Below are 26,134 nucleotides of genomic sequence, written 5' to 3' on the forward strand. Positions count from 1 at the left end.
CTCTCTGTCGTCTGTCTGTGTGACAGTGAACAACCGTCCAAATGGCTCAGCAGGGAGATCTGCTGGACCAGGACCAGTTCTGTTGTTCTGTCTGTCTGGATCTACTGAAGGAGCCGGTCACTACTGCCTGTGGACACAATTACTGTAGAATCTGTATTGAGGGCTGCTGGGATCAGGATGATCTGAAAGGGGTCTATAGCTGTCCTCAGTGCAGAGAGACTTTCGCTCCAAGGCCTAATCTGAGGAAAAATAACATGTTGGCTGAGCATGTGGAGAAACTGAAGAAGACAGGACACCAGGCTGCTCCCCCTCCTGCTCTGTGCTATGCTGGACCTGGAGATGTGGTGTGTGATTTCTGCACTGGGACCAGAAAGCAGAAAGCCCTCATGTCCTGTCTGGTGTGTCTGGCCTCTTACTGTGAGACTCACCTCCAACCTCACTATGAATTTCCTGCTTTGAAGAAGCACAAGCTGGACAAAGCCACCGCACACCTACAAGAGAAGATCTGCTCTCATCATGACAAACTGCTGGAGGTTTACTGTCGTACCGATCAGCAGTGTATCTGTCTGCTGTGTACAATGGATGAACATAAAGGCCATGATACAGTGTCAGCTGCAGCAGAGAGGACTGAGAAACAGGTAAGACCAGAACAACTTGTTGGTGACTGTCTGATAAACAAAGAATTAAAGATACAGTAGGAACTAAATCTGTTTGAATATGAGATCATTATATTATATACAATATGAAATGGATCCACAAATATGAACACAAACCTTGAGTATATTGAGTTTGTTACAAATGTATCACCATTTTCTAAAGTCAAACACTATTATCATTCTGAATGGCCTTTTATGAGTCCAAAGTTCAGTCTCAACCCCTTGATACACGTAGGCCTACCATAAAAACTATAATCATTCACATAGCAACATAATATAATATTGTAAAGGGACTTCCTCAGGATTGTAGACCTTCCTCTCTATGGGTCCTATGTCACATTACTATACTATTGATCTACTGGACTAATAAAGCTTGATAGCTCATTGAAGAGTGATTCTCCACAGAGGCAGCTGGGGATGAGTCAGCAGAAGGTCCATCAGAGATTCCAGGAGAGAGAGAAGGAGCTGAAGGAGCTCCAACAGGCTGTGGAGTCTCTCAAGGTGAGTATTGTTGACCAGAGGAGACACACCATTTCACTTCTCTCCTCCAGTCAGAGAGATAGAGGGGCCCCTATCCAATCCCACTGACCCCACTGTTGGGAACAGGCTGTCTGGACCCCTTTCAGAGAATAGACTGGTTCATGTAACTGACTGGGCTGCCTCATCACATAACCATGAGTAACCATGACGACCCATATCCCTATACATTAACATGGAGCTGTCTCTCTCTCTCAATTGAATTAAATTCATAGGGCTTTATTGGCATGGAAATATATGTTTACATTGCCAAAACAAGTGAAATAGACAATAAACAAAAGTGAAATAAACAATCAGAAATGAACAGTAAACATTACACTTGGAAGTGATTTGGGGGATGGGGGAGGGTCTATTAGAAGTTAGTAGGACTCTTTTATTTTCTCAGAAGTTCTGAGTTAGGTAGGAGGATTTAGAGTGGTGTAAACTGTGATTGAACACACTCCAGAACAGGAGGTGGCGCCATGCCCCTTTAACGTTGGTTTGAGGACCTCCATTATATCATAGAAGAAGAAGTTGGTCTGTGAGGGTTTTGTTGTTCAACTTCCTGCTACTCATGCCAGGAATATAGTATATGCATATGATTAGTATGTGTGGATAGAAAACACTCTGAAGTTTCTAAAACTGGTTCAATCATGTCTGTGACTATAACAGAACTTATGTAGCAGGCAAAACCCCAAGGAAAAACTGTTCAGAAAAAAAAAATCACTCTGGCAGTTGCCTGAATTGTCTTTGTCAAGGGAAATTAGATAGCGCCCAGTTTACAGTTCCTACAACTTCCACAGGATGTCACCAGTCTTTGGAATTGAGTTGAAGTTAATCATTGGTGAAATGAAGAAGAGGCAGAGGTTAGGGGTTTGATTCAGGGGGGTGCATGCTATCAGATAATAGCTTCTCATGCTTTCGCCGAAAAGCATTTTTAAAATCTGACATGTTGGCTGGATTCACAACGAGTGTAGCTTTAATTGAGTACCCTGCATGTGTGATTTAATGAAAGTTTGAGTTTTATCGCGTATTATTTGAATTTGGCGCTATGCATTTCCCCAGGCTATTGGCCACACGAGACGCCTCCATATCCCTAAAATAAGATTTGAGGACCTCCATTATATCATAGAAGAAGAAGTTGGTCTGTGAGGGTTTTGTTGTTCCTGAGGAGGGCTACTATTCTTTTCTCTTTTGGTTTTCAAGTATTTTCAGAATGTATTAAAGCCAAAGCTAAAGCTTCCCTAAAAAATTCAATATATCAGTCAATATATTTTCTCTGTGATTTATTTTCTCTCCGTCAACCGTTCCATCGCATCTTAACCGTCTTACCGGGCGGGCACTAGGACCCGGGGGAGGCTGCTGCTGCAGAGGCTGCTGCACCGCTCGTGACTGTCAGTCCTCCTTGTAGCTCATTGGTTAAGCTGTGGCTCGAGACTGTTAACAGTTAACGGACAGGAAACGGCTCTGACAGGACACATTCATGTCGAGGCAGTGATGTGAATGTGTGGTAAGTTAGAATAGAGAGAGAGAGTTTTCACTACTATAGACTTTGGTCATAATCAAAGCTTTGTTAACCAATAGGTTTTTATGTGAGGCTGCCTGTAAGTTACAGTGTAACAGACGTTACTAACGGTAACGGTGTCTTTTAAATTCGACATAAGTTATGTGGCGATGATATCTAGTTAACGTTGTATTTAATGTAGTGTAATGACCTGACTAGATCATAAAGGAACAATTGTCCAGACAGAGGATTGAGTTACGAATTGACGGTTTATTAGCAACTTTACACAGGCTACTGTTTGGCCTTAGCTCACGCCAAATAAATGAAAGATACCCCACAAGCCAATCGGGACCTTCTCTTGTGACGCCCAGACGTAAGAGAGAGAACAAAGGCTGAACCTTAACTTCCAATGCCCCGCCCCCTCCACGCCACTCCGCCAACCACCAGGATGCCCGGCATCAGAACATCCCAGGCATTCCTGTGATTGGCAGATAGCAGGTTGATTGGCATGTCGGACCCCGCGAACACTGGGAACTGGTAAGTACAACACAACCACCTACTAGCCGAACACATAACACACAGCTGTCTGTGCGGGTCGCTACAGTAGTTTTACTATCTGTGCCAGGCTATAAATGACACAGATAATATCTAGTTAACGTTGTATTTAATGTAGTTTTACTATCTGTGCCAGGCTATAAATGACACAGATAATATCTAGTTAACGTTGTATTTAATGTAGTTTTACTATCTGTGCCAGGCTATAAATGACACAGATAATATCTAGTTAACGTTGTATTTAATTGATGGGTTTGAACATCTGACCATGCTGGTGATATTGCAGAGAGAAGGGAGTATCTGAGGAGAATTGTTGTGGTCACATCAATGTTAGGAAGACAGGGACTCTCTTTCTGTGACAATTATGAATCTAGTGAAAACACAAATAGAGGGAACTCTCAATAGTAAAACTAAAATAAAACTCAAACAACTTCCTAGATACATCATGCTGAACTGAGTTTACCAAGAACTACGGTATTGATGTCAAAACAGAAGACATGTTGGTGGACAGAAATTTTCTTTCCCGGAAAAGAGAGACTGGTGTTCTGTACCTGTCTGTCCAGGAGGGAGGAGAGTAGAGCAGGACCAAGAGGTGTTCTGTACCTGTCTGTCCAGGAGGGAGGAGAGTAGAGCAGGACCAAGAGGTGTTCTGTACCTGTCTGTCCAGGAGGGAGGAGAGTAGAGCAGGACCAAGAGGTGTTCTGTATCTGTCTGTCCAGGAGGGAGGAGAGTAGAGCAGGACCAAGAGGTGTTCTGTACCTGTCTGTCCAGGAGGGAGGACAAGGCCTGGTGGACCTGGTTCTGGACCTGTTCTGACTCAATGAGGTGCAGAGAACCTGAACCTACTGTCTCTCTGTCTCTCTGTCTCTCTCTCTCTCTCTCTCTCTCTCTCTCTCTCTCTCTCTCTCTCTCTCTCTCTCTCTCTCTCTCTCTCTCTCTCTCTCTCTCTCTCTCTCTCTCTCTCTCTCTCTCTCTCTCTGTCTCTGTCTCTGTCTCTCTCTGTCTTTCTCTCTCTCTGTCTCTGTCTCTCTCTCTCCTGCGCTCTGCACAGTCAGCAGTGGAGGACAGTGATCAGATCTTTACTGAGCTGATCCGCTCCATTGAGAGAAGGAGCTCTGAGGTGAAGGAGCTGATCAGAGCCCAAGAGAAGGCTCAAGTGAGTCAAGCTGAAGGACTCCTGGAGCAACTGAAGCAGGAGATAGCTGAGCTGAGGAAGAGAAGCACTGAGCTGGAGCAGCTCTCACACACAGAGGATCACATCCATTTCCTCCTGGTAACTAAACTGTCTGTTTCAAAACAATAAAGACATTACAAATGTCATATTATATATATATACAGTGTTTTAACAATGTACAAATGGTTAAAGGACACAAGATAAAATAAATAAGCATAGATATGGGTTGTATTTACAATGGTGTGTGTTCTTCACTGGTTGCCCTTTTCTCGTGGCAACAGGTCACAAATCTTGCTGCTGTGATGGCACACTGTTGAATTTCACCCAGTAGATATGGGAGTTTTTCAAAATTGGATTTGTTTTCGAATTCTTTGTGGATCTGTGTAATCTGAGGGAAATATGTCTCTCTAATATGGTCATACATTGGGCAGGAGGTTAGGAAGTGCAGCTCAGTTTCCACCTCATTTTGTGGGCAGTGAGCACATAGCCTGTCTTCTCTTGAGAGCCATGTCCCTCTCTCTCTCTGTCCGTCCCTCTCTCTCTCTCTGTCCGTCCCTCTCTCTCTCTGTCCGTCCCTCTCTCTCTCTGTCCGTCCCTCTCTCTCTCTGTCCGTCCCTCTCTCTCTCTGTCCGTCCCTCTCTCTCTCTGTCTGTCCCTCTCTCTCGCTCTCTCTCTCTCTGTCCGTCCCTCTCTCTCTCTCTGTCCGTCCCTCCCTCTCTATCTGTCCCTCTCTCCCTCTTTCTCTCTGTCCGTCCCCCTCTCTCTCTCCCTCTATCTATCCGTCCCTCTCTCTCTCTGTCCGTCCCTCTCTCTCTCTGTCCTCCCCTCTCTCTTTCTGTCCCTCTCTCTCTCTGTCCGTCCCTCTCTCTCTCTGTCCGTCCCTCTCTCTCTCTATCCGTCCCTCTCTCTCTCTGTCCGTCCCTCTCTCTCTCTGTCCGTCCCTCTCTCTCTCTATCCGTCCCTCTCTCTCTGTCCGTCCCTCTCTCTCTCTGTCCGTCCCTCTCTCTCTCTGTCCGTCCCTCTCTTTCTCTATCCGTCCCTCTCTCTCTGTCCGTCCCCCTCTCTCTCTCTCTGTCCGTCCCTCTCTCTCTCTGTCCGTCCCTCTCTCTCTGTCCGTCCCTCTCTCTCTCTCTGTCCGTCCCTCTCTCTCTGTCCGTCCCCCTCTCTCTCTCTCTGTCTGTCCCTCTCTCTCTCTATCCGTCCCTCTCTCTCTGTCCGTCCCTCTCTCTCTCTGTCCGTCCCTCTCTCTCTGTCCGTCCCTCTCTCTCTCTGTCCGTCCCTCTCTCTCTCTATCCGTCCCTCTCTCTCTCTGTCCGCCCCTCTCTCTCTATCCGTCCCTCTCTCTCTGTCCGTCCCTCTCTCTCTCTGTCCGTCCCTCTCTCTCTCTGTCCGTCCCTCTCTCTCTCTGTCCGTCCCTCTCTCTCTCTATCCGTCCCTCTCTCTCTCTGTCCGCCCCTCTCTCTCTGTCCGCCCCTCTCTCTCTCTATCCGTCCCTGTCTCTCTCTGTCCGCCCCTCTCTCTCTCTATCCGTTCCTCTCTCTCTATCCGTCCCTGTCTCTCTGTCCGTCCCTCTCTCTCTCTGTCCGCCCCTCTCTCTCTCTATCCGTCCCTCTCTCTCTCTGTCCGTCCCTCTCTCTCTCTGTCCGTCCCTCTCTCTCTCTCTCTGTCCGTCCCTCTCTCTTTCTGTCCGCCCCTCTCTCTCTGTCCTTCCCTCTCTCTCTCTGTCCGTCCCTCTCTCTCTGTCCGCCCCTCTCTCTCTCTGTCCGCCCCTCTCTCTCTCTGTCCGCCCCTCTCTCTCTCTGTCCGCCCCTCTCTCTCTCTCTGTCCGCCCCTCTCTCTCTCTCTGTCCGCCCCTCTCTCTCTCTGTCCGCCCCTCTCTCTCTCTATCCGTCCCTCTCTCTCTCTGTCCGTCCCTCTCTCTCTGTCCGTCCCTCTCTCTCTGTCCGTCCCTCTCTCTTTCTGTCCGCCCCTCTCTCTCTCTGTCCGCCCCTCTCTCTCTCTGTCCGTCCCTCTCTCTCTGTCCGTCCCTCTCTCTCTGTCCGTCCCTCTCTCTCTCTGTCCGCCCCTCTCTCTCTCTGTCCGCCCCTCTCTCTCTCTGTCCGCCCCTCTCTCTCTCTGTCCGCCCCTCTCTCTCTCTGTCCGCCCCTCTCTCTCTGTCCGTTCCTCTCTCTCTGTCCGCCCCTCTCTCTCTGTCCGCCCCTCTCTCTCTGTCCGTCCCTCTCTCTCTCTGTCCCTCTCTCTCTCTCTCTCTCTCTGTCCGTCCCTCTCTCTCTGTCCGTCCCTCTCTCTTTCTGTCCCTCTCTCTCTCTGTCCGCCCCTCTCTCTCTCTGTCCGTCCCTCTCTCTCTCTGTCCGCCCCTCTCTCTCTCTGTCCGTCCCTCTCTCTCTCTGTCCGTCCCTCTCAAATTCAAATTCAAATTCAAGCTGCTTTTTTGGCATGAAAAACATTGTGTCAATATTGCCAAAGCAACAATGTATACAATATACATTGTAACAAAATTATAAATTATAGCAAATAATAATATAAAATGGTAGTCAATAATAATACAAAATTAAATACAAAAATAATAACAATAAAATGGTAACAGTCTACAGTAAACATTAATAATTATAGTAATAACAATAATAGTAATAATAAGTAAGTTACTGTTTACTATGCAGATGTTATTATTCAGTGTCCCTCAGGCTATGGCAGGAAAATACATATTTGGCTGCAAGAGGAGCCATTGCTCCTTCGCCCATGAGTATTCTTAGTTTTTCCTCTGGGTTCAATTTGTAAAAATGTGGAATATATGTATTCATTTCTGTGAATAATGAATCTCTTTGTGAGGAATATTTATCACAGTAAAGGAGAAAGTGCATCTCTGTCTCTACCTCCCCTGTCATGCAGTGACCACATACACGCTCCTCTTTGGGTAGCCATGTCTTTTTATGTCTGCCGGTTTCTATTGCCAATCGGTGGTCACTCAGCCTGTACTTGGTAAGGATCTGTCTCTGCTTCGTATCTCTGACAGAGTAGAGATAATCAGCCAATTCATATTCTCTGTTTAGGGTCAGGGTCCTCTCTCTCTCTGTCCGTCCTTCTCTCTCTCTGTCCGTCCTTCTCTCTCTTTCTGTCCGCGCCTCTCTCTCTGTCCGTCTCTCTCTGTCCGCCCCTCTCTCTCTCTGTCCCTCTCTCTCTCTGTCCGTCCCTCTCTCTCTGTCCGTCCGTCTCTCTCTCCTTCTGTCCGTCCCTCTCTCTCTCTCTTTGTCCGTCCCTCTCTCTCTCTCTGTCCGTCCCTCTCTCTCTCTCTCTCTGTCCGTCCCTCTCTCTCTCTGTCCGTCCCTCTCTCTCTCTCTTTCTGTCCGTCCCTCTCTCTCTCTCTCTTTCTGTCCGTCCCTCTCTCTCTCTCTCTGTCCGTCCCTCGCTCTCTCTCTGTCCGTCCCTCTCTCTCTCTCTCTCTGTCCGTCCCTCTCTCTCTCTGTCTGTCCCTCTTTCTCTCTGTCCGTCCCTCTCTCTCTCTGTCCGTCCCTCTCTCTCTCTGTCCGTCCCTCTCTCTCTCTCTCTCTCTCTCTCTCTCCAGAGTTATCAGTCTCTCTCTCTCTCTCTCTCTCTCCAGAGTTATCAGTCTCTCTCTCTCTCTCTCTCCAGAGTTATCAGTCTCTCTCTCTCTCTCTCTCCAGAGTTATCAGTCTCTCTCTCTCTCTCTCTCCAGAGTTATCAGTCTCTCTCTCTCTCTCTCTCCAGAGTTATCAGTCTCTCTCTCTCTCTCTCTCTCTCTCCAGAGTTATCAGTCTCTCTCTCTCTCTCTCTCTCTCCAGAGTTATCAGTCTCTCTCTCTCTCTCTCTCTCTCTCCAGAGGTATCAGTCTCTCTCCAGTATCAGTGTATCTTCAGACTTATCCAGCATCGTTGTCCGTCCTCTTCAGTACTTTGGAGATGTGAGTAAGACTGTGTCTGAACTGAGAGAGAAACTAGAAGACTTCCTTAAAGGAGAATGGACCAAGATCTCCACTACAGGTGTGTTGAAAACAATAAGAACATCAACTTTAGACCATTGAAAGTTCCCTACTAGTCATATACATGTGGAATATGGTCTGATGATAACATTCCCTCTCTCTGTCAATGTGTTTGTGTGTCTGTAGTGAATATAGTGGATGTTGTACTGCCTCCAGAGCCCAAGACCAGAGAACAGTTGTTACAATGTGAGTCTCTTTATTGTGAAGTAACTAACAGTCTCTTTTTACTGACACTCCTAACAATCCCTCTAGAAATATATAGCAATAGTAGATCTAATCAAAGACTGGGTATCTATCTGACTCCTCATATTTCTCTGATTTGATCTCTGCTGTGCTCTAATCAAAGACAGGGTAGATACAGTATCTGACTTAACTTATTGTTCTGACTCCCCTCATTGGTCTCTGCTCTTCTCCCAGATTCCTGTCAGCTCACACTGGACCCAAACACAGCACACACACGCCTCTCTCTGTCTGAAGGGAACAGAAAGGTGACCTTTACAGACCAAGTCCAACCATATCCTGACCATCCAGACAGATTCACCTACTGTTGGCAGGTTCTGTGTAGAGAGGGTCTGTCTGGATGCTGTTACTGGGAGGTGGAGAGGACTGGTGGTGTTGTTGTTCCAGCAGTCTCATATAAAGACATCAGCAGAACAGAGGATGATGGTGGATTTGGACTCAATAACAAGTCCTGGAGTTTAGAGTACTATAGTGGTGGTTATTGTTTCAGACACAATAATGTTGTGACTAAAGTATCAGGTCCTCAGTCCTCCAGAGTAGGAGTGTACCTGGATCACAAGGCAGGTACTCTTTCCTTCTACAGTGTCTCTGAAACAATGACCCTCCTCCACAGAGTCCAGACCACATTCACTCAGCCCCTCTATCCTGGGTTTTGTTTCAATTCTATTTTCGATGGTTCTGCTGAGCTGGTTAAACTGTAGGAGGGTCCACATAGATACTAGTCATGCTGGTGTAGTCTATAGCTGAGCTGGTTAAACTGTAGTAGGGTCCACATAGATACTAGTCATGCTGGTGTAGTCTATAGCTGAGCTGGTTAAACTGTAGTAGGGTCCACATAGATACTAGTCATGCTGGTGTAGTCTATAGCTGAGCTGGTTAAACTGTAGTAGGGTCCACATAGATACTAGTCATGTTGGTGTAGTCTATAGCTGAGCTGGTTAAACTGTAGTAGGGTCCACATAGATACTAGTCATGCTGGTGTAGTCTATAGCTGAGCTGGTTAAACTGTAGTAGGGTCCACATAGATACTAGTCATGCTGGTGTAGTCTATAGCTGAGCTGGTTAAACTGTAGTAGGGTCCACATAGATACTAGTCATGCTGGTGTAGTCTATAGCTGAGCTGGTTAAACTGTAGTAGGGTCCACATAGATACTAGTCATGCTGGTGTAGTCTATAGCTGAGCTGGTTAAACTGTAGTAGGGTCCACATAGATACTAGTCATGCTGGTGTAGTCTATAGCTGAGCTGGTTAAACTGTAGTAGGGTCCACATAGATACTAGTCATGCTGGTGTAGTCTATAGCTGAGCTGGTTAAACTGTAGTAGGGTCCACATAGATACTAGTCATGCTGGTGTAGTCTATAGCTGAGCTGGTTAAACTGTAGTAGGGTCCACATAGATACTAGTCATGCTGGTGTAGTCTATAGCTGAGCTGGTTAAACTGTAGTAGGGTCCACATAGATACTAGTCATGCTGGTGTAGTCTATAGCTGAGCTGGTTAAACTGTAGTAGGGTCCACATAGATACTAGTCATGCTGGTGTAGTCTATAGCTGAGCTGGTTAAACTGTAGTAGGGTCCACATAGATACTAGTCATGCTGGTGTAGTCTATAGCTGAGCTGGTCAAACTGTAGTAGGGTCCACATAGATACTAGTCATGCTGGTGTAGTCTATAGCTGAGCTGGTTAAACTGTAGTAGGGTCCACATAGATACTAGTCATGCTGGTGTAGTCTATAGCTGAGCTGGTCAAACTGTAGTAGGGTCCACATAGATACTAGTCATGCTGGTGTAGTCTATAGCTGAGCTGGTTAAACTGTAGTAGGGTCCACATAGATACTAGTCATGCTGGTGTAGTCTATAGCTGAGCTGGTCAAACTGTAGTAGGGTCCACATAGATACTAGTCATGCTGGTGTAGTCTATAGCTGAGCTGGTTAAACTGTAGTAGGGTCCACATAGATACTAGTCATGCTGGTGTAGTCTATAGCTGAGCTGGTCAAACTGTAGTAGGGTCCACATAGATACTAGTCATGCTGGTGTAGTCTATAGCTGAGCTGGTTAAACTGTAGTAGGGTCCACATAGATACTAGTCATGCTGGTGTAGTCTATAGCTGAGCTGGTTAAACTGTAGTAGGGTCCACATAGATACTAGTCATGCTGGTGTAGTCTATAGCTGAGCTGGTTAAACTGTAGTAGGGTCCACATAGATACTAGTCATGCTGGTGTAGTCTATAGCTGAGCTGGTTAAACTGTAAACTGATTTGTTATTAATTAAAATTCAATACAATGTTTTAATCTTGTACATTTCCATGAATCATGATGTCTGGTGTTGATGTATATTGGTTGTCATTCAGAACCATTGATATGTTTTCTCAGTTGGTTCTCTGTCTCTATGTAATTCTCCTCAGTATCATTGATCAGCTTGTTGGCTCGGTCCTAATTGATGTGTTCTCTGTCACCTGGAGCTGCATGGAAAATGGTCCAGGAACTAAAGGACAATTCAGGACTACTCACTTCCCACTACAAGCTGGTATCACTTACTTTCTACTAAACTATATGGTCTGGTTTCCCAGACACAGATGAATCCTAGTCCTGGACTAAACAGTATGTTCAATGTAGATGTCCAGGAAACCGGCCCTAAATGTGTCATCTTTCATCCTCCCATACTGCTCAGTCCAGCAACATTAAACCTGTCCAGCAGGTGGTGCTGTTGACCAAACAATAAAACCAGCAGATATCTTGACTTGCCACTCAGTATATCAGTAATGTTCAGAATAGTACTTTAATATCATTGGAGATTGATGGTCTTTTTAATCCACTATCCAGAGTCAGGAACAGATGAAGTTAGGTCTGCTACTGTTCAGTGATTAAATATGATTTATGGTGATGGGAAATAATAAAAAACACTCAACTTCATCTAGTAATAGTTTTCCTTTGTTATTTATTCCAAGGTGTGTCTTTAACTTGTAAATGTATTGTGTGGAGGTGAGCTAGTGGTGTGGCTGATAGAATAGAATGAAAAGGGAGGAGGGGAGGAAGAGGGGAGGAGTGAAGGGCTGTTCAAGAAACCAGATGAGGAAGAGGAAGATGTTCAGGGGAATTACTGTCTCTGTTCCAAATGGTTCCCTATTCCCTATGTAGTGCACTACGGTGCTTCTGACCAGGTCTAAAGTAGTGTTCTACGTAGGGAATAGGGTGTAGATTTATTACAATATCATGCTTTAGTGTTTGGCACAAAATATATTAGATCTCCATCCCCCCACTTCCTGTCTGTCATCCCCCAGTTCTGTTAAGACTTCCTCTCATTGAACTGGGCCTCAATCTAAATGGTCACTTTGTATTGATAGTCCATAGTGGTCTTTACTATGGTTCTACATACAGTATCTGTATTGATAGTCCATACTGGTCTTTACTATGGTTCTACATACAGTATCTGTATTGATAGTCCATACTGGTCTTTACTATGGTTCTACATACAGTATCTGTATTGATAGTCCATACTGGTCTTTACTATGGTTCTACATACAGTACCTGTATTGATAGTCCATACTGGTCTTTACTATGGTTCTACATACAGTATCTGTATTGATAGTCCATACTGGTCTTTACTATGGTTCTACATACAGTATCTGTGTTGATAGTCCATACTGGTCTTTACTATGGTTCTACATACAGTATCTGTGTTGATAGTCCATACTGGTCTTTACTATGGTTCTACATACAGTACCTGTATTGATAGTCCATACTGGTCTTTACTATGGTTCTACATACAGTACCTGTATTGATGAGGACCTCATCATCAAGCTGCACAAAGAAAGCCAGGGAAAAGTTTGGACACACCAACTCATTCAAGGGTTTTTCTTTATTTTTACTATTTTCAACATTGTAGAATAATAGTGAAGACATCAAAACTATAAAATAACACATATGGAATCATGTAGTAACCAACAACGTGTTCAACAAATTAAGTGGAGGCCAGGTCATCTGATGCAGCACTCCATCACTCTCCTTCTTGGTCAAATAGCCCTTACACAGCCTGGAGGGGTGTTGGGTCATTGTCCTGCAGAAAAAACAAATTATAGTCCCACTAAGCACAAACCAGATGAGATGGCGTATCGCTGCAGAATGCTGTGGTTGCTATGCTGGTTAAGTGTGCCTTGTATTCTAAATAAATCACTGACAGTGTCACCAGCAAAGCACCATCACACCTCCTCCTCCATGCTTCACGGTGGAAAATACATATGCAGAGATCATCTGTTCACCTACTCTGCTTCTCACAAAGACACAACACCTCCTCCTCCATGCTTCACGGTGGAAAATACATATGCAGAGATCATCTGTTCACCTACTCTGCTTCTCACAAAGACACGGCGGTTGGAACCAGAAGTCTTAAATCTGGACTCATCAAACCAAAGGACAGATTTCCACCGGTCTAATGTCCATTGCTCGTGTTTCTTGACCCAAGCAAGTCTCTTCTTATTATTGGTGTCCTTTAGTAGTGGTTTCTTTGCAGCAATTGATAGTGAGGGAGTTTTCTGTTAACAGAATGTGTTTCTTGTTAAAAGACTGAATATCACTAAAGGGAATAAGCAAAGACACTATGTGTAATTCTAGAAATGAGTTATGAACTATAGTTATCTGTACTTATTGGTATAATTCTATCATGAACTATAGTTATCTGTACTTATTGGTATAATTCTATAATGAACTATAGTTATCTGTACTTATTGGTATAATTCTATAATGAACTATAGTTATCTGTACTTATTGGTATAATTCTATAATGAACTATAGTTATCTGTACTTATTGGTATAATTCTATAATGAACTATAGTTATCTGTACTTATTGGTATAATTCTATAATGAACTATAGTTATCTGTACTTAATGGTATAATTCTATAATGAACTATAGTGATCTGTACTTATTGGTATAATTCTATAATGAACTATAGTTATCTGTACTTATTGGTATAATTCTATAATGAACTATAGTTATCTGTACTTATTGGTATAATTCTATAATGAACTATAGTGGTCTGTACTTATTGGTATAATTCTATAATGAACTATAGTGGTCTGTACTTATTGGTATAATTCTATAATGAACTATAGTGGTCTGTACTTATTGGTATAATTATATAGTGAACTATAGTGATCTGTACTTATTGGTATAATTCTATAGTGAACTATAGTGATCTGTACTTATTGGTATAATTCTATAGTGAACTATAGTTATCTGTACTTATTGGTATAATTCTATAATGAACTATAGTGGTCTGTACTTATTGGTATAATTATATAGTGAACTATAGTGATCTGTACTTATTGGTATAATTCTATAGTGAACTATAGTGATCTGTACTTATTGGTATAATTCTATAGTGAACTATAGTTATCTGTACTTATTGGTATAATTCTATAATGAACTATAGTGGTCTGTACTTATTGGTATAATTCTATAATGAACTATAGTGGTCTGTACTTATTGGTATAATTCTATAATGAACTATAGTTATCTGTACTTATTGGTATAATTCTATAATGAACTATAGTAATCTGTACTTATTATTTCCTGGAAATAATGTATAGGTGTGCCACCAATATAATTGATCCAAGGAACTAGAGGGGAGGGGAACCCCGCCTAGAGGAAAGAACTTAGATTTGGAAACAATGGTGGAGTAAAGCCGAGGGGATCTGGTTATTAGCATAAAGTGGAGGGACGATGACACTTCTATAAGCTTGAAACTGTATAAAAGGAGTTGCAACAATGAAAGTATAAAATAAATAATATTGTGGCCGCTGCAGATTGGGAGTTGTGTGTTTCATCTGTTCTGGATGGTTCAGTTGAGTGGAGTTATTCACCTGTCTTGTTCAGGTGGTTCATCTGACCAGTCTGTTCAGTCTGATTGAGTTAGGATTGTGTTGTCTGATTCAGTTTGTTCAGTCTGTTTGAGTTAGGATTGTGTTGACTGATTCAGTTTGGCCAGACTTGTCTGTTCAGTCTGTTTGAGTTAGGATTGTGTTGACTGATTCAGTTTGGCCAGACTTGTCTGTTCAGTCTGTTTGAGTTAGGATTGTGTTGACTGATTCAGTTTGGCCAGACTTGTCTGTTCAGTCTGTTTGAGTTAGGATTGTGTTGACTGATTCAGTTTGGCCAGACTTGTCTGTTCAGTCTGTTTGAGTTAGGATTGTGTTGTCTGATTCAGTTTGGCCAGGCTTGTTTGTTCAGTCTGTTTGAGTTAGGATTGTGTTGTCTGATTCAGTTTGTTCAGTCTGTTTGAGTTAGGATTGTGTTGTCTGATTCAGTTTGGCCAGACTTGTCTGTTCAGTCTGTTTGAGTTAGGATTGTGTTGTCTGATTCAGTTTGTTCAGTCTGTTTGAGTTAGGATTGTGTTGTCTGATTCAGTTTGTTCAGTCTGTTTGAGTTAGGATTGTGTTGTCTGATTCAGTTTGTTCAGTCTGTTTGAGTTAGGATTGTGTTGTCTGATTCAGTCTGTTCAGTCTGTTTGAGTTAGGATTGTGTTGTCTGATTCAGTTTGTTCAGTCTGTTTGAGTTAGGATTGTGTTGTCTGATTCAGTTTGTTCAGTCTGTTTGAGTTAGGATTGTGTTGTCTGATTCAGTTTGTTCAGTCTGTTTGAGTTAGGATTGTGTTGTCTGATTCAGTTTGTTCAGTCTGTTTGAGTTAGGATTGTGTTGTCTGATTCTGTTTGTTCAGTCTGTTTGAGTTAGGATTGTGTTGTCTGATTCAGTGTGGCCAGACTTGTTTGTTCAGTCTGTTTGAGTTAGGATTGTGTTGTCTGATTCAGTTTGTTCAGTCTGTTTGAGTTAGGATTATGTTGTCTGATTCAGTTTGGCCAGACTTGTTTGTTCAGTCTGTTTGAGTTAGGATTGTGTTGTCTGATTCAGTTTGGCCAGACTTGTTTGTTCAGTCTATTTGAGTTAGGATTGTGTTGTCTGATTCAGTTTGTTCAGTCTGTTTGAGTTAGGATTGTGTTGTCTGATTCAGTTTGGCCAGACTTGTTTGTTCAGTCTGTTTGAGTTAGGATTGTGTTGTCTGATTCAGTTTGGCCAGACTTGTTTGTTCCGTCTGTTTGAGTTAGGATTGTGTTGTCTGATTCAGTTTGGCCAGACTTGTTTGATTAGAACTGTTTGAGTGTAACTGTATTTATTTATTTTGCTCCTTTGCACCCCATTATTTTTTATTTCTACTTTGCACATTCTCCCATTGCAAATCTACCATTCCAGTGTTTTACTTGCTATATTGTATTTACTTTGCCACCATGGCCTTTTTGCCTTTACCTCCCTTATCTCACCTCATTTGCTTACATCGTATATAGGCTTGTTTATACTGTATTATTGACTGTATGTTTGTTTTACTCCATGTGTAACTCTGTGTCGTTGTATGTGTCGAACTGCTTTGCTTTATCTTGGCCAGGTCGCAATTGTAAATGAGAACTTGTTCTCAACTGGCCTACCTGGTTAAATAAAGGTAAAATAAATAAAAATAAATAAAAAAGGTTGGATGGAGAGCATTTGTGAACAGCAGTTTTCAGTTCTTTCCACAGATTCTTGATTGGATTCAGGTCTGGACTTTGACTTGGCTATTCTAACACCTGGATATGTTTATTTTTGAACCATTCCATTGTAGATTTTGCTTTATGTTTTATGGACCTGAAAGGGACTGCAGTGTGCTCCAGTCTCCAGCAGGGGGCAGTAAAACCCTATGAACCTGAAAGGGATGGCAGTGTGCTCCAGTCACCAGCAAGGGGCAGTAAAACCCTATGGACCTGAAAGGGACTGCAGTGTGCTCCAGTCACCAGCAAGGGGCAGTAAAACCCTATGGACCTGAAAGGGACTGCAGTGTGTTCCAGTCTCCAGCAGGGGGCAGTAAAACCCTATGAACCTGAAAGGGATGGCAGTGTGCTCCAGTCACCCGCAAAGGGCAGGAAAACCCTATTGACCTGAAAGGGACTGCAGTGTGCTCCAGTCTCCAGCAGGGGGCAGTAAAACCCTATGGACCTGAAAGGGACTGCAGTGTGCTCCAGTCTCCAGCAGGGGGCAGTAAAACCCTATGAACCTGAAAGGGATGGCAGTGTGCTCCAGTCACCAGCAAGGGGCAGTAAAACCCTATGGACCTGAAAGGGAAAGTGAGGAGTAAAAATCAAAGGTGAATTTACATTGATGTTTCCACGAAGACATGAATCATATCCACGAGGCACCAAACTGAAGAATATGAACTGAAACACGAAGGGACTAACTGAACTAAAATAATTCTGTTGCTAAATGTTTTGCTACAGTGTTCTCTAACGAATAACACCCTGGATTCAAATACTATTTGAAATCTTTCCAACACTTTGAGCATTTCCTTTGTCCTCCAGGTAGGCGGGGTTTGTTTGTATTTTTAGGACTTTTCTATTGGTTCCATTACAACAAACTCAATCAAACACTGCTTATTAAGTATTCAACATTATTTTAACGCAGGTCTGTTTCCACATGCAATAAGCCTGTAACGTCTTGTATGATCTCATCAGGTAAAGGTGTGTCAAATGGAAGGGCAAGTCTCACCACTGAGAGGAAAACATCACTGGTCCACCTCTGCATCAGGTCAGCTATGTTGATCAGTACTGTCCCAGGGATGCTGGGAGCAGAGATGAACTCCCCTGACCTGGTACCACCTATGGAGTTGTCATTTTAATATCAGTTTAACCCCATTACTGCTATAATACATAAACCATGTTAATAGAATGAAATGGATCCAGGTTCCATTTATTCTACATTAGATTTACTGCCTGTGGATCACTTCTCCAAAGTGGTCTGAAATCAAGATGACTGCAGGTCTGAATCCCAAACTAATGGGGGGAAATGGATCCATCTAATAAGATGGTATTTAGAGGTATGGAGAAAAACATCACAAACTGTACTATTGGGGTGAACAAATTCCATTAACATACATACAGGGCATTCAGAAACATTTTGTCACGTTACAGCCTCATTCTACAATGGATTAAATAAATCATGTTCCTATTCAATCTACACACCATACCCCATAATGACATCACAATACTCCACATTGACCTCACAATACTCCATAATGACATCACAATACTCCATAATGACATCACAATGGAACCTTTCTATTGGGGTGAACCATCCCCTTAACATACAGTACCAGTCAAAAGTTTGGACACACCTACTCATTCAAGGCATATTTTTACTATTTTCTACATTGTAGAATAATAGTGAAGACATCAAAACTATGAAATAACACATATGGAATCATGTAGTAACCAACAACGTGTTAAACAAATCAAGTGGAGGTCAGGTCAACTGATGCAGCACTCCATCACTCTCCTTATTGGTCAAATAGCCCTTACACAGCCTGGAGGGGTGTTGGGTCATTGTCCTGCTGAAAAACTAATTATAGTCCCACTAAGCCCAAACCAGATGGGATGTCGTATCACTGCAGAATGCTGTGGTAGCTATGCTGGTTAAGTGTGCCTTGAATTCTAAATAAATCACTGACAGTCACCAGCAAAGCACCATCACACCTCCTCCTCCATGCTTCACGATGGAAAATACACATGCTGAGATCATCTGTTCACCTATAGTTATCTGTACTTAATCCTATAATGGCCCATATATAGTGAACTATAGTTATCTGTAGTTATTGGTATAACTCTATAATGAACTATAGTTATCTGTACTTATTGGTATAATTCTATAATGAACTATAGTTATCTGTACTTATTGGTATAATTCTATAATGAACTATAGTAATCTGTACTTATTATTTCCTGGAAATAATGTATAGGTGTGCCACCAATATAATTGATCCAAGGAACTAGAGGGGAGGGGAACCCCGCCTAGAGGAAAGAACTTAGATTTGGAAACAATGGTGGAGTAAAGCCGAGGGGATCTGGTTATTAGCATAAAGTGGAGGGACGATGACACTTCTATAAGCTTGAAACTGTATAAAAGGAGTTGCAACAATGAAAGTATAAAATAAATAATAGTGTGGCTGCAGATTGGGAGTTGTGTGATTCATCTGTTCTGGATGGTTCAGTTGAGTGGACATGTATCGATAGGGGACTGATCAGACAGGCAAATAGACCTGTGGTTACTGTCCTATAGTGTCTAGGACATGTATCGATAGGGGACTGATCAGACAGACAAAAATACCTATGGTTACTGTCCTATAGTGTCTAGGAAATGTATCGATAGGGGACTGATCAGACAGGCAAAAAGACCTGTGGTTACTGCCCTATAGTGTCTAGGAAGTGTATTGATAGGGGACTGATCAGACAGGCAAAAATACCTATGTTGACCGCCTATTGTGAAAATGAAGTGAATCAATTAGGGACTGCTCAGATAGGCAAAGATCCTGTTGTTACCGCTTGGCTGTGTTGAGGAAGTGAATCAGTAAAGGACTACTCAGACAGGTAAAACCCTGTGGTTACTACTCAGACAGGTAAAACCCTGTGGTTACTGCTTGGCTGTGTTGAGGAAGTGAATCAGTAAAGGACTACTCAGACAGGTAAAACCCTGTGGTTACTACTCAGACAGGTAAAACCCTGAGGTTACTACTCAGACAGGTAAAACCCTGTGGTTACTACTCAGACAGGTAAAACCCTGAGGTTACTACTCAGACAGGTAAAACCCTGTGGTTACTACTCAGACAGGTAAAATCCTGTGGTTACTGCTTGGCTGTGTTGAGGAAGTGAATCAGTAAAGGACTACTCAGACAGGTAAAACCCCGTTTAATACCGCTTTTTTCTGTGACGAGGAAGTATATCAGAAAAAGGCTGAATTTGCAGGTGGTTTAGGAAAGCGTAAGAGTTGTGTAAAGGTGAGTGTAAAAGTTCTCTGCTGTTGGTGCTGAAGGGGTTGCACACTTCTCCCGGACCGTCACTTGACTGTGACCTGGTAGGGAGGACACACCCAGTCCCACACTACTTCTCCCGGACCGTCACTTGACTGTGACCTGGCAGGGAGGACGCACCCAGTCCCACACTACTTCTCCCGGACCGTCACTTGACTGTGACCTGGTAGGGAGGACGCACCCAGTCCCACACTACTTCTCCCGGACCGTCACTTGACTGTGACCTGGTAGGGAGGACGCACCCAGTCCCACACTACTTCTCCCGGACCGTCACTTGACTGTGACCTGGTAGGGAGGACGCACCCAGTCCCACACTACTTCTCCCGGACCGTCACTTGACTGTGACCTGGTAGGGAGGACGCACCCAGTCCCACACTAGTTCTCCCGGACCGTCACTTGACTGTGACCTGGCAGGGAGGACACACCCAGTCCCACACTACTTCTCCCGGACCGTCACTTGACTGTGACCTGGCAGGGAGGACACACCCAGTCCCACACTACTTCTCCCGGACCGTCACTTGACTGTGACCTGGCAGGGAGGACACATCCAGTCCCACACTACTTCTCCTGGAACGTCACTTGACTGTGACCTGGCAGTGAGGATGCACCCAGTCCCACACTACTTCTCCCGGACCGACACTTGACTGTGACCTGGCAGTGAGGATGCACCCAGTCCCACACTACTTCTCCCGGACCGACACTTGACTGTGACCTGGTAGGGAGGACGCACCCAGTCCCACACTACTTCTCCCGGACCGTCACTTGACTGTGACCTGGCAGGGAGGACAAACCCATTCCCACACTGAAGGAGGCAAGTGTGAATGGAACATGAATAACCATTGAACTAATATAATACTAGAAGTTTGAACAGGATAAATTAAAAATACATGAACACTACAAAATAAAATGGTAATAAATGTCATGACGATATCAGCGATTGACCAGTAAGACCATTAAACATTACATACTGTGCTGCAAGGTAGAAGAATATACAGTACAGAGAAACATACAAGTAATAACATTTGAAGTAAGCAGATACTCAATAAGAGAGAACAATTATAAAACCTAGAGACAGGGGTAATAACCAATAACCAATAGTGCAATAATCAGAGAAAGAAAAGTAATGTGGATATCAATAGGAGGGAACAGCGTGGGGTCAAGACATCCAGGACTTAACGGACTGTTAGGAAGGTTTGGCCCTGGACCAGGAGGGAGAAATATAACAACAAGAGAAACAGAGAGGTTTTAATAAAGTGAAGAGCACAATACAACGAAACTAGGGAGCAAAATAAATAGGAATATCGCAGGAAGTTAAAGGAATAAACAGACAAATAAACCCGGAAATAAGAATATCAGTAACGTTAGAACAAATAAGGAAGTTAATAAATGAAAGAGCAGCAATAATAAAAATATAAACTGTCAGTAGACTAATATTAAAGACAATACTAGTAACTAGCAGGTAGGAAGACCACAAATACAGGCTGCAAAAATGAGTAAAACAGCAGTATAAATTCTGGGCGCCAGGCGTCCCCTATGTAAGGAAGAACTAATAGAAATGTTTAGAAATGGGAAAACGCAGCAGGAAAATGGGCACTAAATGGCCAGAGGAGGGAACATTTGATGTCTCAGTATGTGAGGAAATGGAAACTCTAATAAAAACACATAAAACTAGTGACACAGGAAAGAAAAGGAAAGAGAACACGAGGTGATAAACATGTTCAAAGCAGAAGGATTGTTGGAAAGTATAAAGAAAACTGGAGGAATGTTGAAGAAAGAATGAAAAGTCAGACAGGAAGAAGGTGGAATAGTTGGCAAAACCTCCACTTACTTAGCTACAAAAAGACTGGGTCCTGTTTTAGGGGTGGGGCTATTGGTCATTGGAAAAGGGAGTGTAAAGACATCACAGCGTAGGGAGACAGAGTACTGTTTTAGGGGTGGGGCTATTGGTCATTGGAAAAGGGAGAGTAAAGACATCACAGCGTAGGGAGACAGAGTACTGTTTTAGGGGTGGGGCTATTTGGTCATTGGAGAAGGGAGAGTAAAGTGGGACTGGAACAAAACCTATAAAAAGACTGGGTTAGCCTCGGTTCGATTCATCCTTTTGAGAGCAGCAGGAGAGGAAATGTCACATATCGGTGTATAGCCTCGGTTCGATCGATAGAGGTTACAGATTCTATGTGAAGGAAGGTGTATGAGATCACGCCTTACCCAACGTTTTAGTAGAGGCCAGGGATCACAGGAAAACGTATTTTGGGTTGAAGAATCTGGTGAAATGCCAGGGGAAGGGATTCTAAAGGGAACACATTTAAATCATATTGCCAAACACTCCTTGTTAACTCAGAAAGTCTTGTGTTTTTTGATCTCATGAGATGTTGAATGTGGTTTTATTCTGAAATAGATTTAAATTAGATGTGGTTTTATTCTGATATAGATTTCTAGAATGTAGGAAAGGGGTGGAGGGGTAACGAGGAATTAGCAAAGGGGTTACTAAACCTAAAATGAAGTGGACATGTTTTCAGTTAGTTCCTGAACATTGTGGTGGTTATGGAGAATAGGACTGAATAAAACATACATAAACGTTGGTGGGTTGAAACAAACATTTAATGATGAGAGTAAAGACAGTGGATTTACAATTATCATGTTTAGTTTATAATTAATACATTTAATGATGAGAGTAAAGACAGTGGATTTACAATTATCATGTTTAGTTTATAATTAATACATTTAATGATGAGAGTAAGGACAGTGGATTTACAATTATCATGTTTGGTTTATAATTAATACATTTAATGATGAGAGTAAAGACAGTGGATTTACAATTATCATGTTTGGTTTATAATTAATACATTTAATGATGAGAGTAAAGACAGTGGATTTACAATTATCATGTTTAGTTTATAATTAATACATTTAATGATGAGAGTAAGGACAGTGGATTTACAATTATCATGTTTAGTTTATAATTAATACATTTAATGATGAGAGTAAAGACAGTGAATTTACAATTATCATGTTTGGTTTATAATTAATACATTTAATGATGAGAGTAAAGACAGTGGATTTACAAGTATCATGTTTAGTTTATAATTAATACATTTAATGATGAGAGTAAAGACAGTGGATTTACAATTATCATGTTTGGTTTATAATTAACACATTTAATGATGAGAGTAAAGACAGTGGATTTACAATTATCATGTTTGGTTTATAATTAATACATTTAAAGATGAGAGTAAAGACAGTGGATTTACAATTATCATGTTTGGTTTATAATTAATACATTTAATGATGAGAGTAAAGACAGTGGATTTACAATTATCATGTTTGGTTTATAATTCATACATTTAATGATGAGAGTAAAGACAGTGGATTTACAATTATCATGTTTGGTTTATAATTAATACATTTAATGATGAGAGTAATGACAGTGGATTTACAATTATCATGTTTGGTTTATAATTCATACATTTAATGATGAGAGTAAAGACAGTGGATTTACAATTATCATGTTTGGTTTATAATTAATACATTTAATGATGAGAGTAAAGACAGTGGATTTACAATTATCATGTTTAGTTTATAATCCATACATTTAATGATGAGAGTAGAGACAGTGGATTTACAATTATCATGTTTAGTTTATAATTAATACATTTAATGATGAGAGTAAAGACAGTGGATTTACAATTATCATGTTTGGTTTATAATTCATACATTTAATGATGAGAGTAAAGACAGTGGATTTACAATTATCATGTTTGGTTTATAATTAATACATTTAATGATGAGAGTAAAGACAGTGGATTTACAATTATCATGTTTGGTTTATAATTAATACATTTAATGATGAGAGTAAGGACAGTGGATTTACAATTATCATGTTTGGTTTATAATTAATACATTTAATGATGAGAGTAAAGACAGTGGATTTACAATTATCATGTTTAGTTTTTAATTCATACATTTAATGATGAGAGTAAAGACAGTGGATTTACAATTATCATGTTTGGTTTATAATTCATACATTTAATGATGAGAGTAAAGACAGTGGATTTACAATTATCATGTTTGGTTTATAATTCATACATTTAATGATGAGAGTAAAGACAGTGGATTTACAATTATCATGTTTGGTTTATAATTAATACATTTAATGATGAGAGTAAGGACAGTGGATTTACAATTATCATGTTTGGTTTATAATTCATACATTTAATGATGAGAGTAAAGACAGTGGATTTACAATTATCATGTTTAGTTTATAATTCATACATTTAATGATGAGAGTAAAGACAGTGGATTTACAATTATCATGTTTAGTTTATAATTCATACATTTAATGATGAGAGTAAAGACAGTGGATTTACAATTATCATGTTTGGTTTATAATTAACACATTTAATGATGAGAGTAAAGACAGTGGATTTACAATTATCATGTTTGGTTTATAATTAATACATTTAATGATGAGAGTAAAGACAGTGGATTTACAATTATCATGTTTGGTTTATAATTAATACATTTAATGATGAGAGTAAAGACAGTGGATTTACAATTATCATGTTTGGTTTATAATTCATACATTTAATGATGAGAGTAAAGACAGTGGATTTACAATTATCATGTTTGGTTTATAATTAATACATTTAATGATGAGAGTAATGACAGTGGATTTACAATTATCATGTTTGGTTTATAATTCATACATTTAATGATGAGAGTAAAGACAGTGGATTTACAATTATCATGTTTGGTTTATAATTAATACATTTAATGATGAGAGTAAAGACAGTGGATTTACAATTATCATGTTTAGTTTATAATCCATACATTTAATGATGAGAGTAGAGACAGTGGATTTACAATTATCATGTTTAGTTTATAATTAATACATTTAATGATGAGAGTAAAGACAGTGGATTTACAATTATCATGTTTGGTTTATAATTCATACATTTAATGATGAGAGTAAAGACAGTGGATTTACAATTATCATGTTTGGTTTATAATTAATACATTTAATGATGAGAGTAAAGACAGTGGATTTACAATTATCATGTTTGGTTTATAATTAATACATTTAATGATGAGAGTAAGGACAGTGGATTTACAATTATCATGTTTGGTTTATAATTAATACATTTAATGATGAGAGTAAAGACAGTGGATTTACAATTATCATGTTTGGTTTATAATTAATACATGTAATGATGAGAGTAAAGACAGTGGATTTACAATTATCATGTTTAGTTTATAATTAATAAATTTAATGATGAGAGTAAAGACAGTGGATTTACAATTATCATGTTTGGTTTATAATTAATACATTTAATGATGAGAGTAAAGACAGTGGATTTACAATTATCATGTTTGGTTTATAATTAATACATTTAATGATGAGAGTAAAGACAGTGGATTTACAATTATCATGTTTGGTTTATAATTAATACATTTAATGATGAGAGTAAAGACAGTGGATTTACAATTATCATGTTTGGTTTATAATTCATACATTTAATGATGAGAGTAAAGACAGTGGATATACAATTATCATGTTTGGTTTATAATTAATACATTTAATGATGAGAGTAAAGACAGTGGATTTACAATTATCATGTTTGGTTTATAATTCATTCATTTAATGATGAGAGTAAAGACAGTGGATTTACAATTATCATGTTTGGTTTATAATTAATACATTTAATGATGAGAGTAAAGACAGTGGATTTACAATTATCATGTTTAGTTTATAATTAATACATTTAATGATGAGAGTAAAGACAGTGGATTTACAATTATCATGTTTGGTTTATAATTAATACATTTACTGATGAGAGTAAAGACAGTGGATTTACAATTATCATGTTTGGTTTATAATTAATACATTTAATGATGAGAGTAAGGACAGTGGATTTACAATTATCATGTTTGGTTTATAATTAATACATTTAATGATGAGAGTAAAGACAGTGGATTTACAATTATCATGTTTGGTTTATAATTAATAAATTTAATGATGAGAGTAAAGGACAGTGGATTTACAATTATCATGTTTGGCTTATAATTCATACTTTTGGCTTGCTGATTAATATGTAACATAGTGAATGCTAACGAAATGTACAATTTCTTTTCCAGAAAAGGGGGTTTCATTATCTCTCGTTGGAATGTCCCCGGAGACTGTGGTATCGGGGAGAGCAGTATAAAAGTATCTGGATTAGGCCATAAACAGACTTCCAGATAAGTGAGGCCTTGTTCAGGTGTGTTTTTGACCTACGGTTCACCAGCACACACACACAATTTACTGGTTACCAATATGCATTAGTGGTGTTGATACTGTGGGATTTATCTTGGATGGGGTCTTTTCAATTCAGTTGTAAATTGGGTTTGCAGAAGGATGGAAATGTTTGGAAGGTTTTGAAATGGTTTGTGAAGGACAGGGAAAGAAAAGGGAGAGGGAATATTTAATGGTGTCAAATGCCCTGTATCCTGACTTTCTGGTGAGACCAGAACAATCTCACTAGAAATGATAGAAACAGGTGGGAATTAATTATAAAATGAATGAGAAACACAAGTTTCTACTCTATTTAACCATTGCTTTATGAGATAAGTTGATT

General features: G+C 40.7%; 1 protein-coding gene across 2 annotated transcripts; it reads left to right on the forward strand.

Annotated features, from left to right (window-relative positions):
• On the forward strand, positions 1–26,134 carry LOC110517712 (E3 ubiquitin/ISG15 ligase TRIM25-like). 2 transcript variants are annotated; one of them, XM_036972181.1, is made up of 6 exons: positions 2–638; positions 1,062–1,157; positions 8,244–8,403; positions 8,529–8,588; positions 17,173–17,245; positions 25,656–26,134. In XM_036972181.1, the coding sequence occupies exons 1-6, from the start codon at positions 42–44 to the stop codon at positions 25,759–25,761; spliced, it is 1,092 nt and encodes a 363-aa protein (XP_036828076.1). In that variant the 5' UTR covers positions 2–41; the 3' UTR covers positions 25,762–26,134. The 2 variants fall into 2 exon arrangements, with proteins under 2 accessions (XP_036828075.1, XP_036828076.1); XM_036972180.1 differs by lacking the exons at positions 17,173–17,245; positions 25,656–26,134 and adding an exon at positions 8,820–9,404 and having other exon boundaries at positions 1–638.

Source organism: Oncorhynchus mykiss, unplaced genomic scaffold, assembly GCF_013265735.2.
Source record: "Oncorhynchus mykiss isolate Arlee unplaced genomic scaffold, USDA_OmykA_1.1 un_scaffold_121, whole genome shotgun sequence".
Taxonomy (NCBI): domain Eukaryota; kingdom Metazoa; phylum Chordata; class Actinopteri; order Salmoniformes; family Salmonidae; genus Oncorhynchus; species Oncorhynchus mykiss.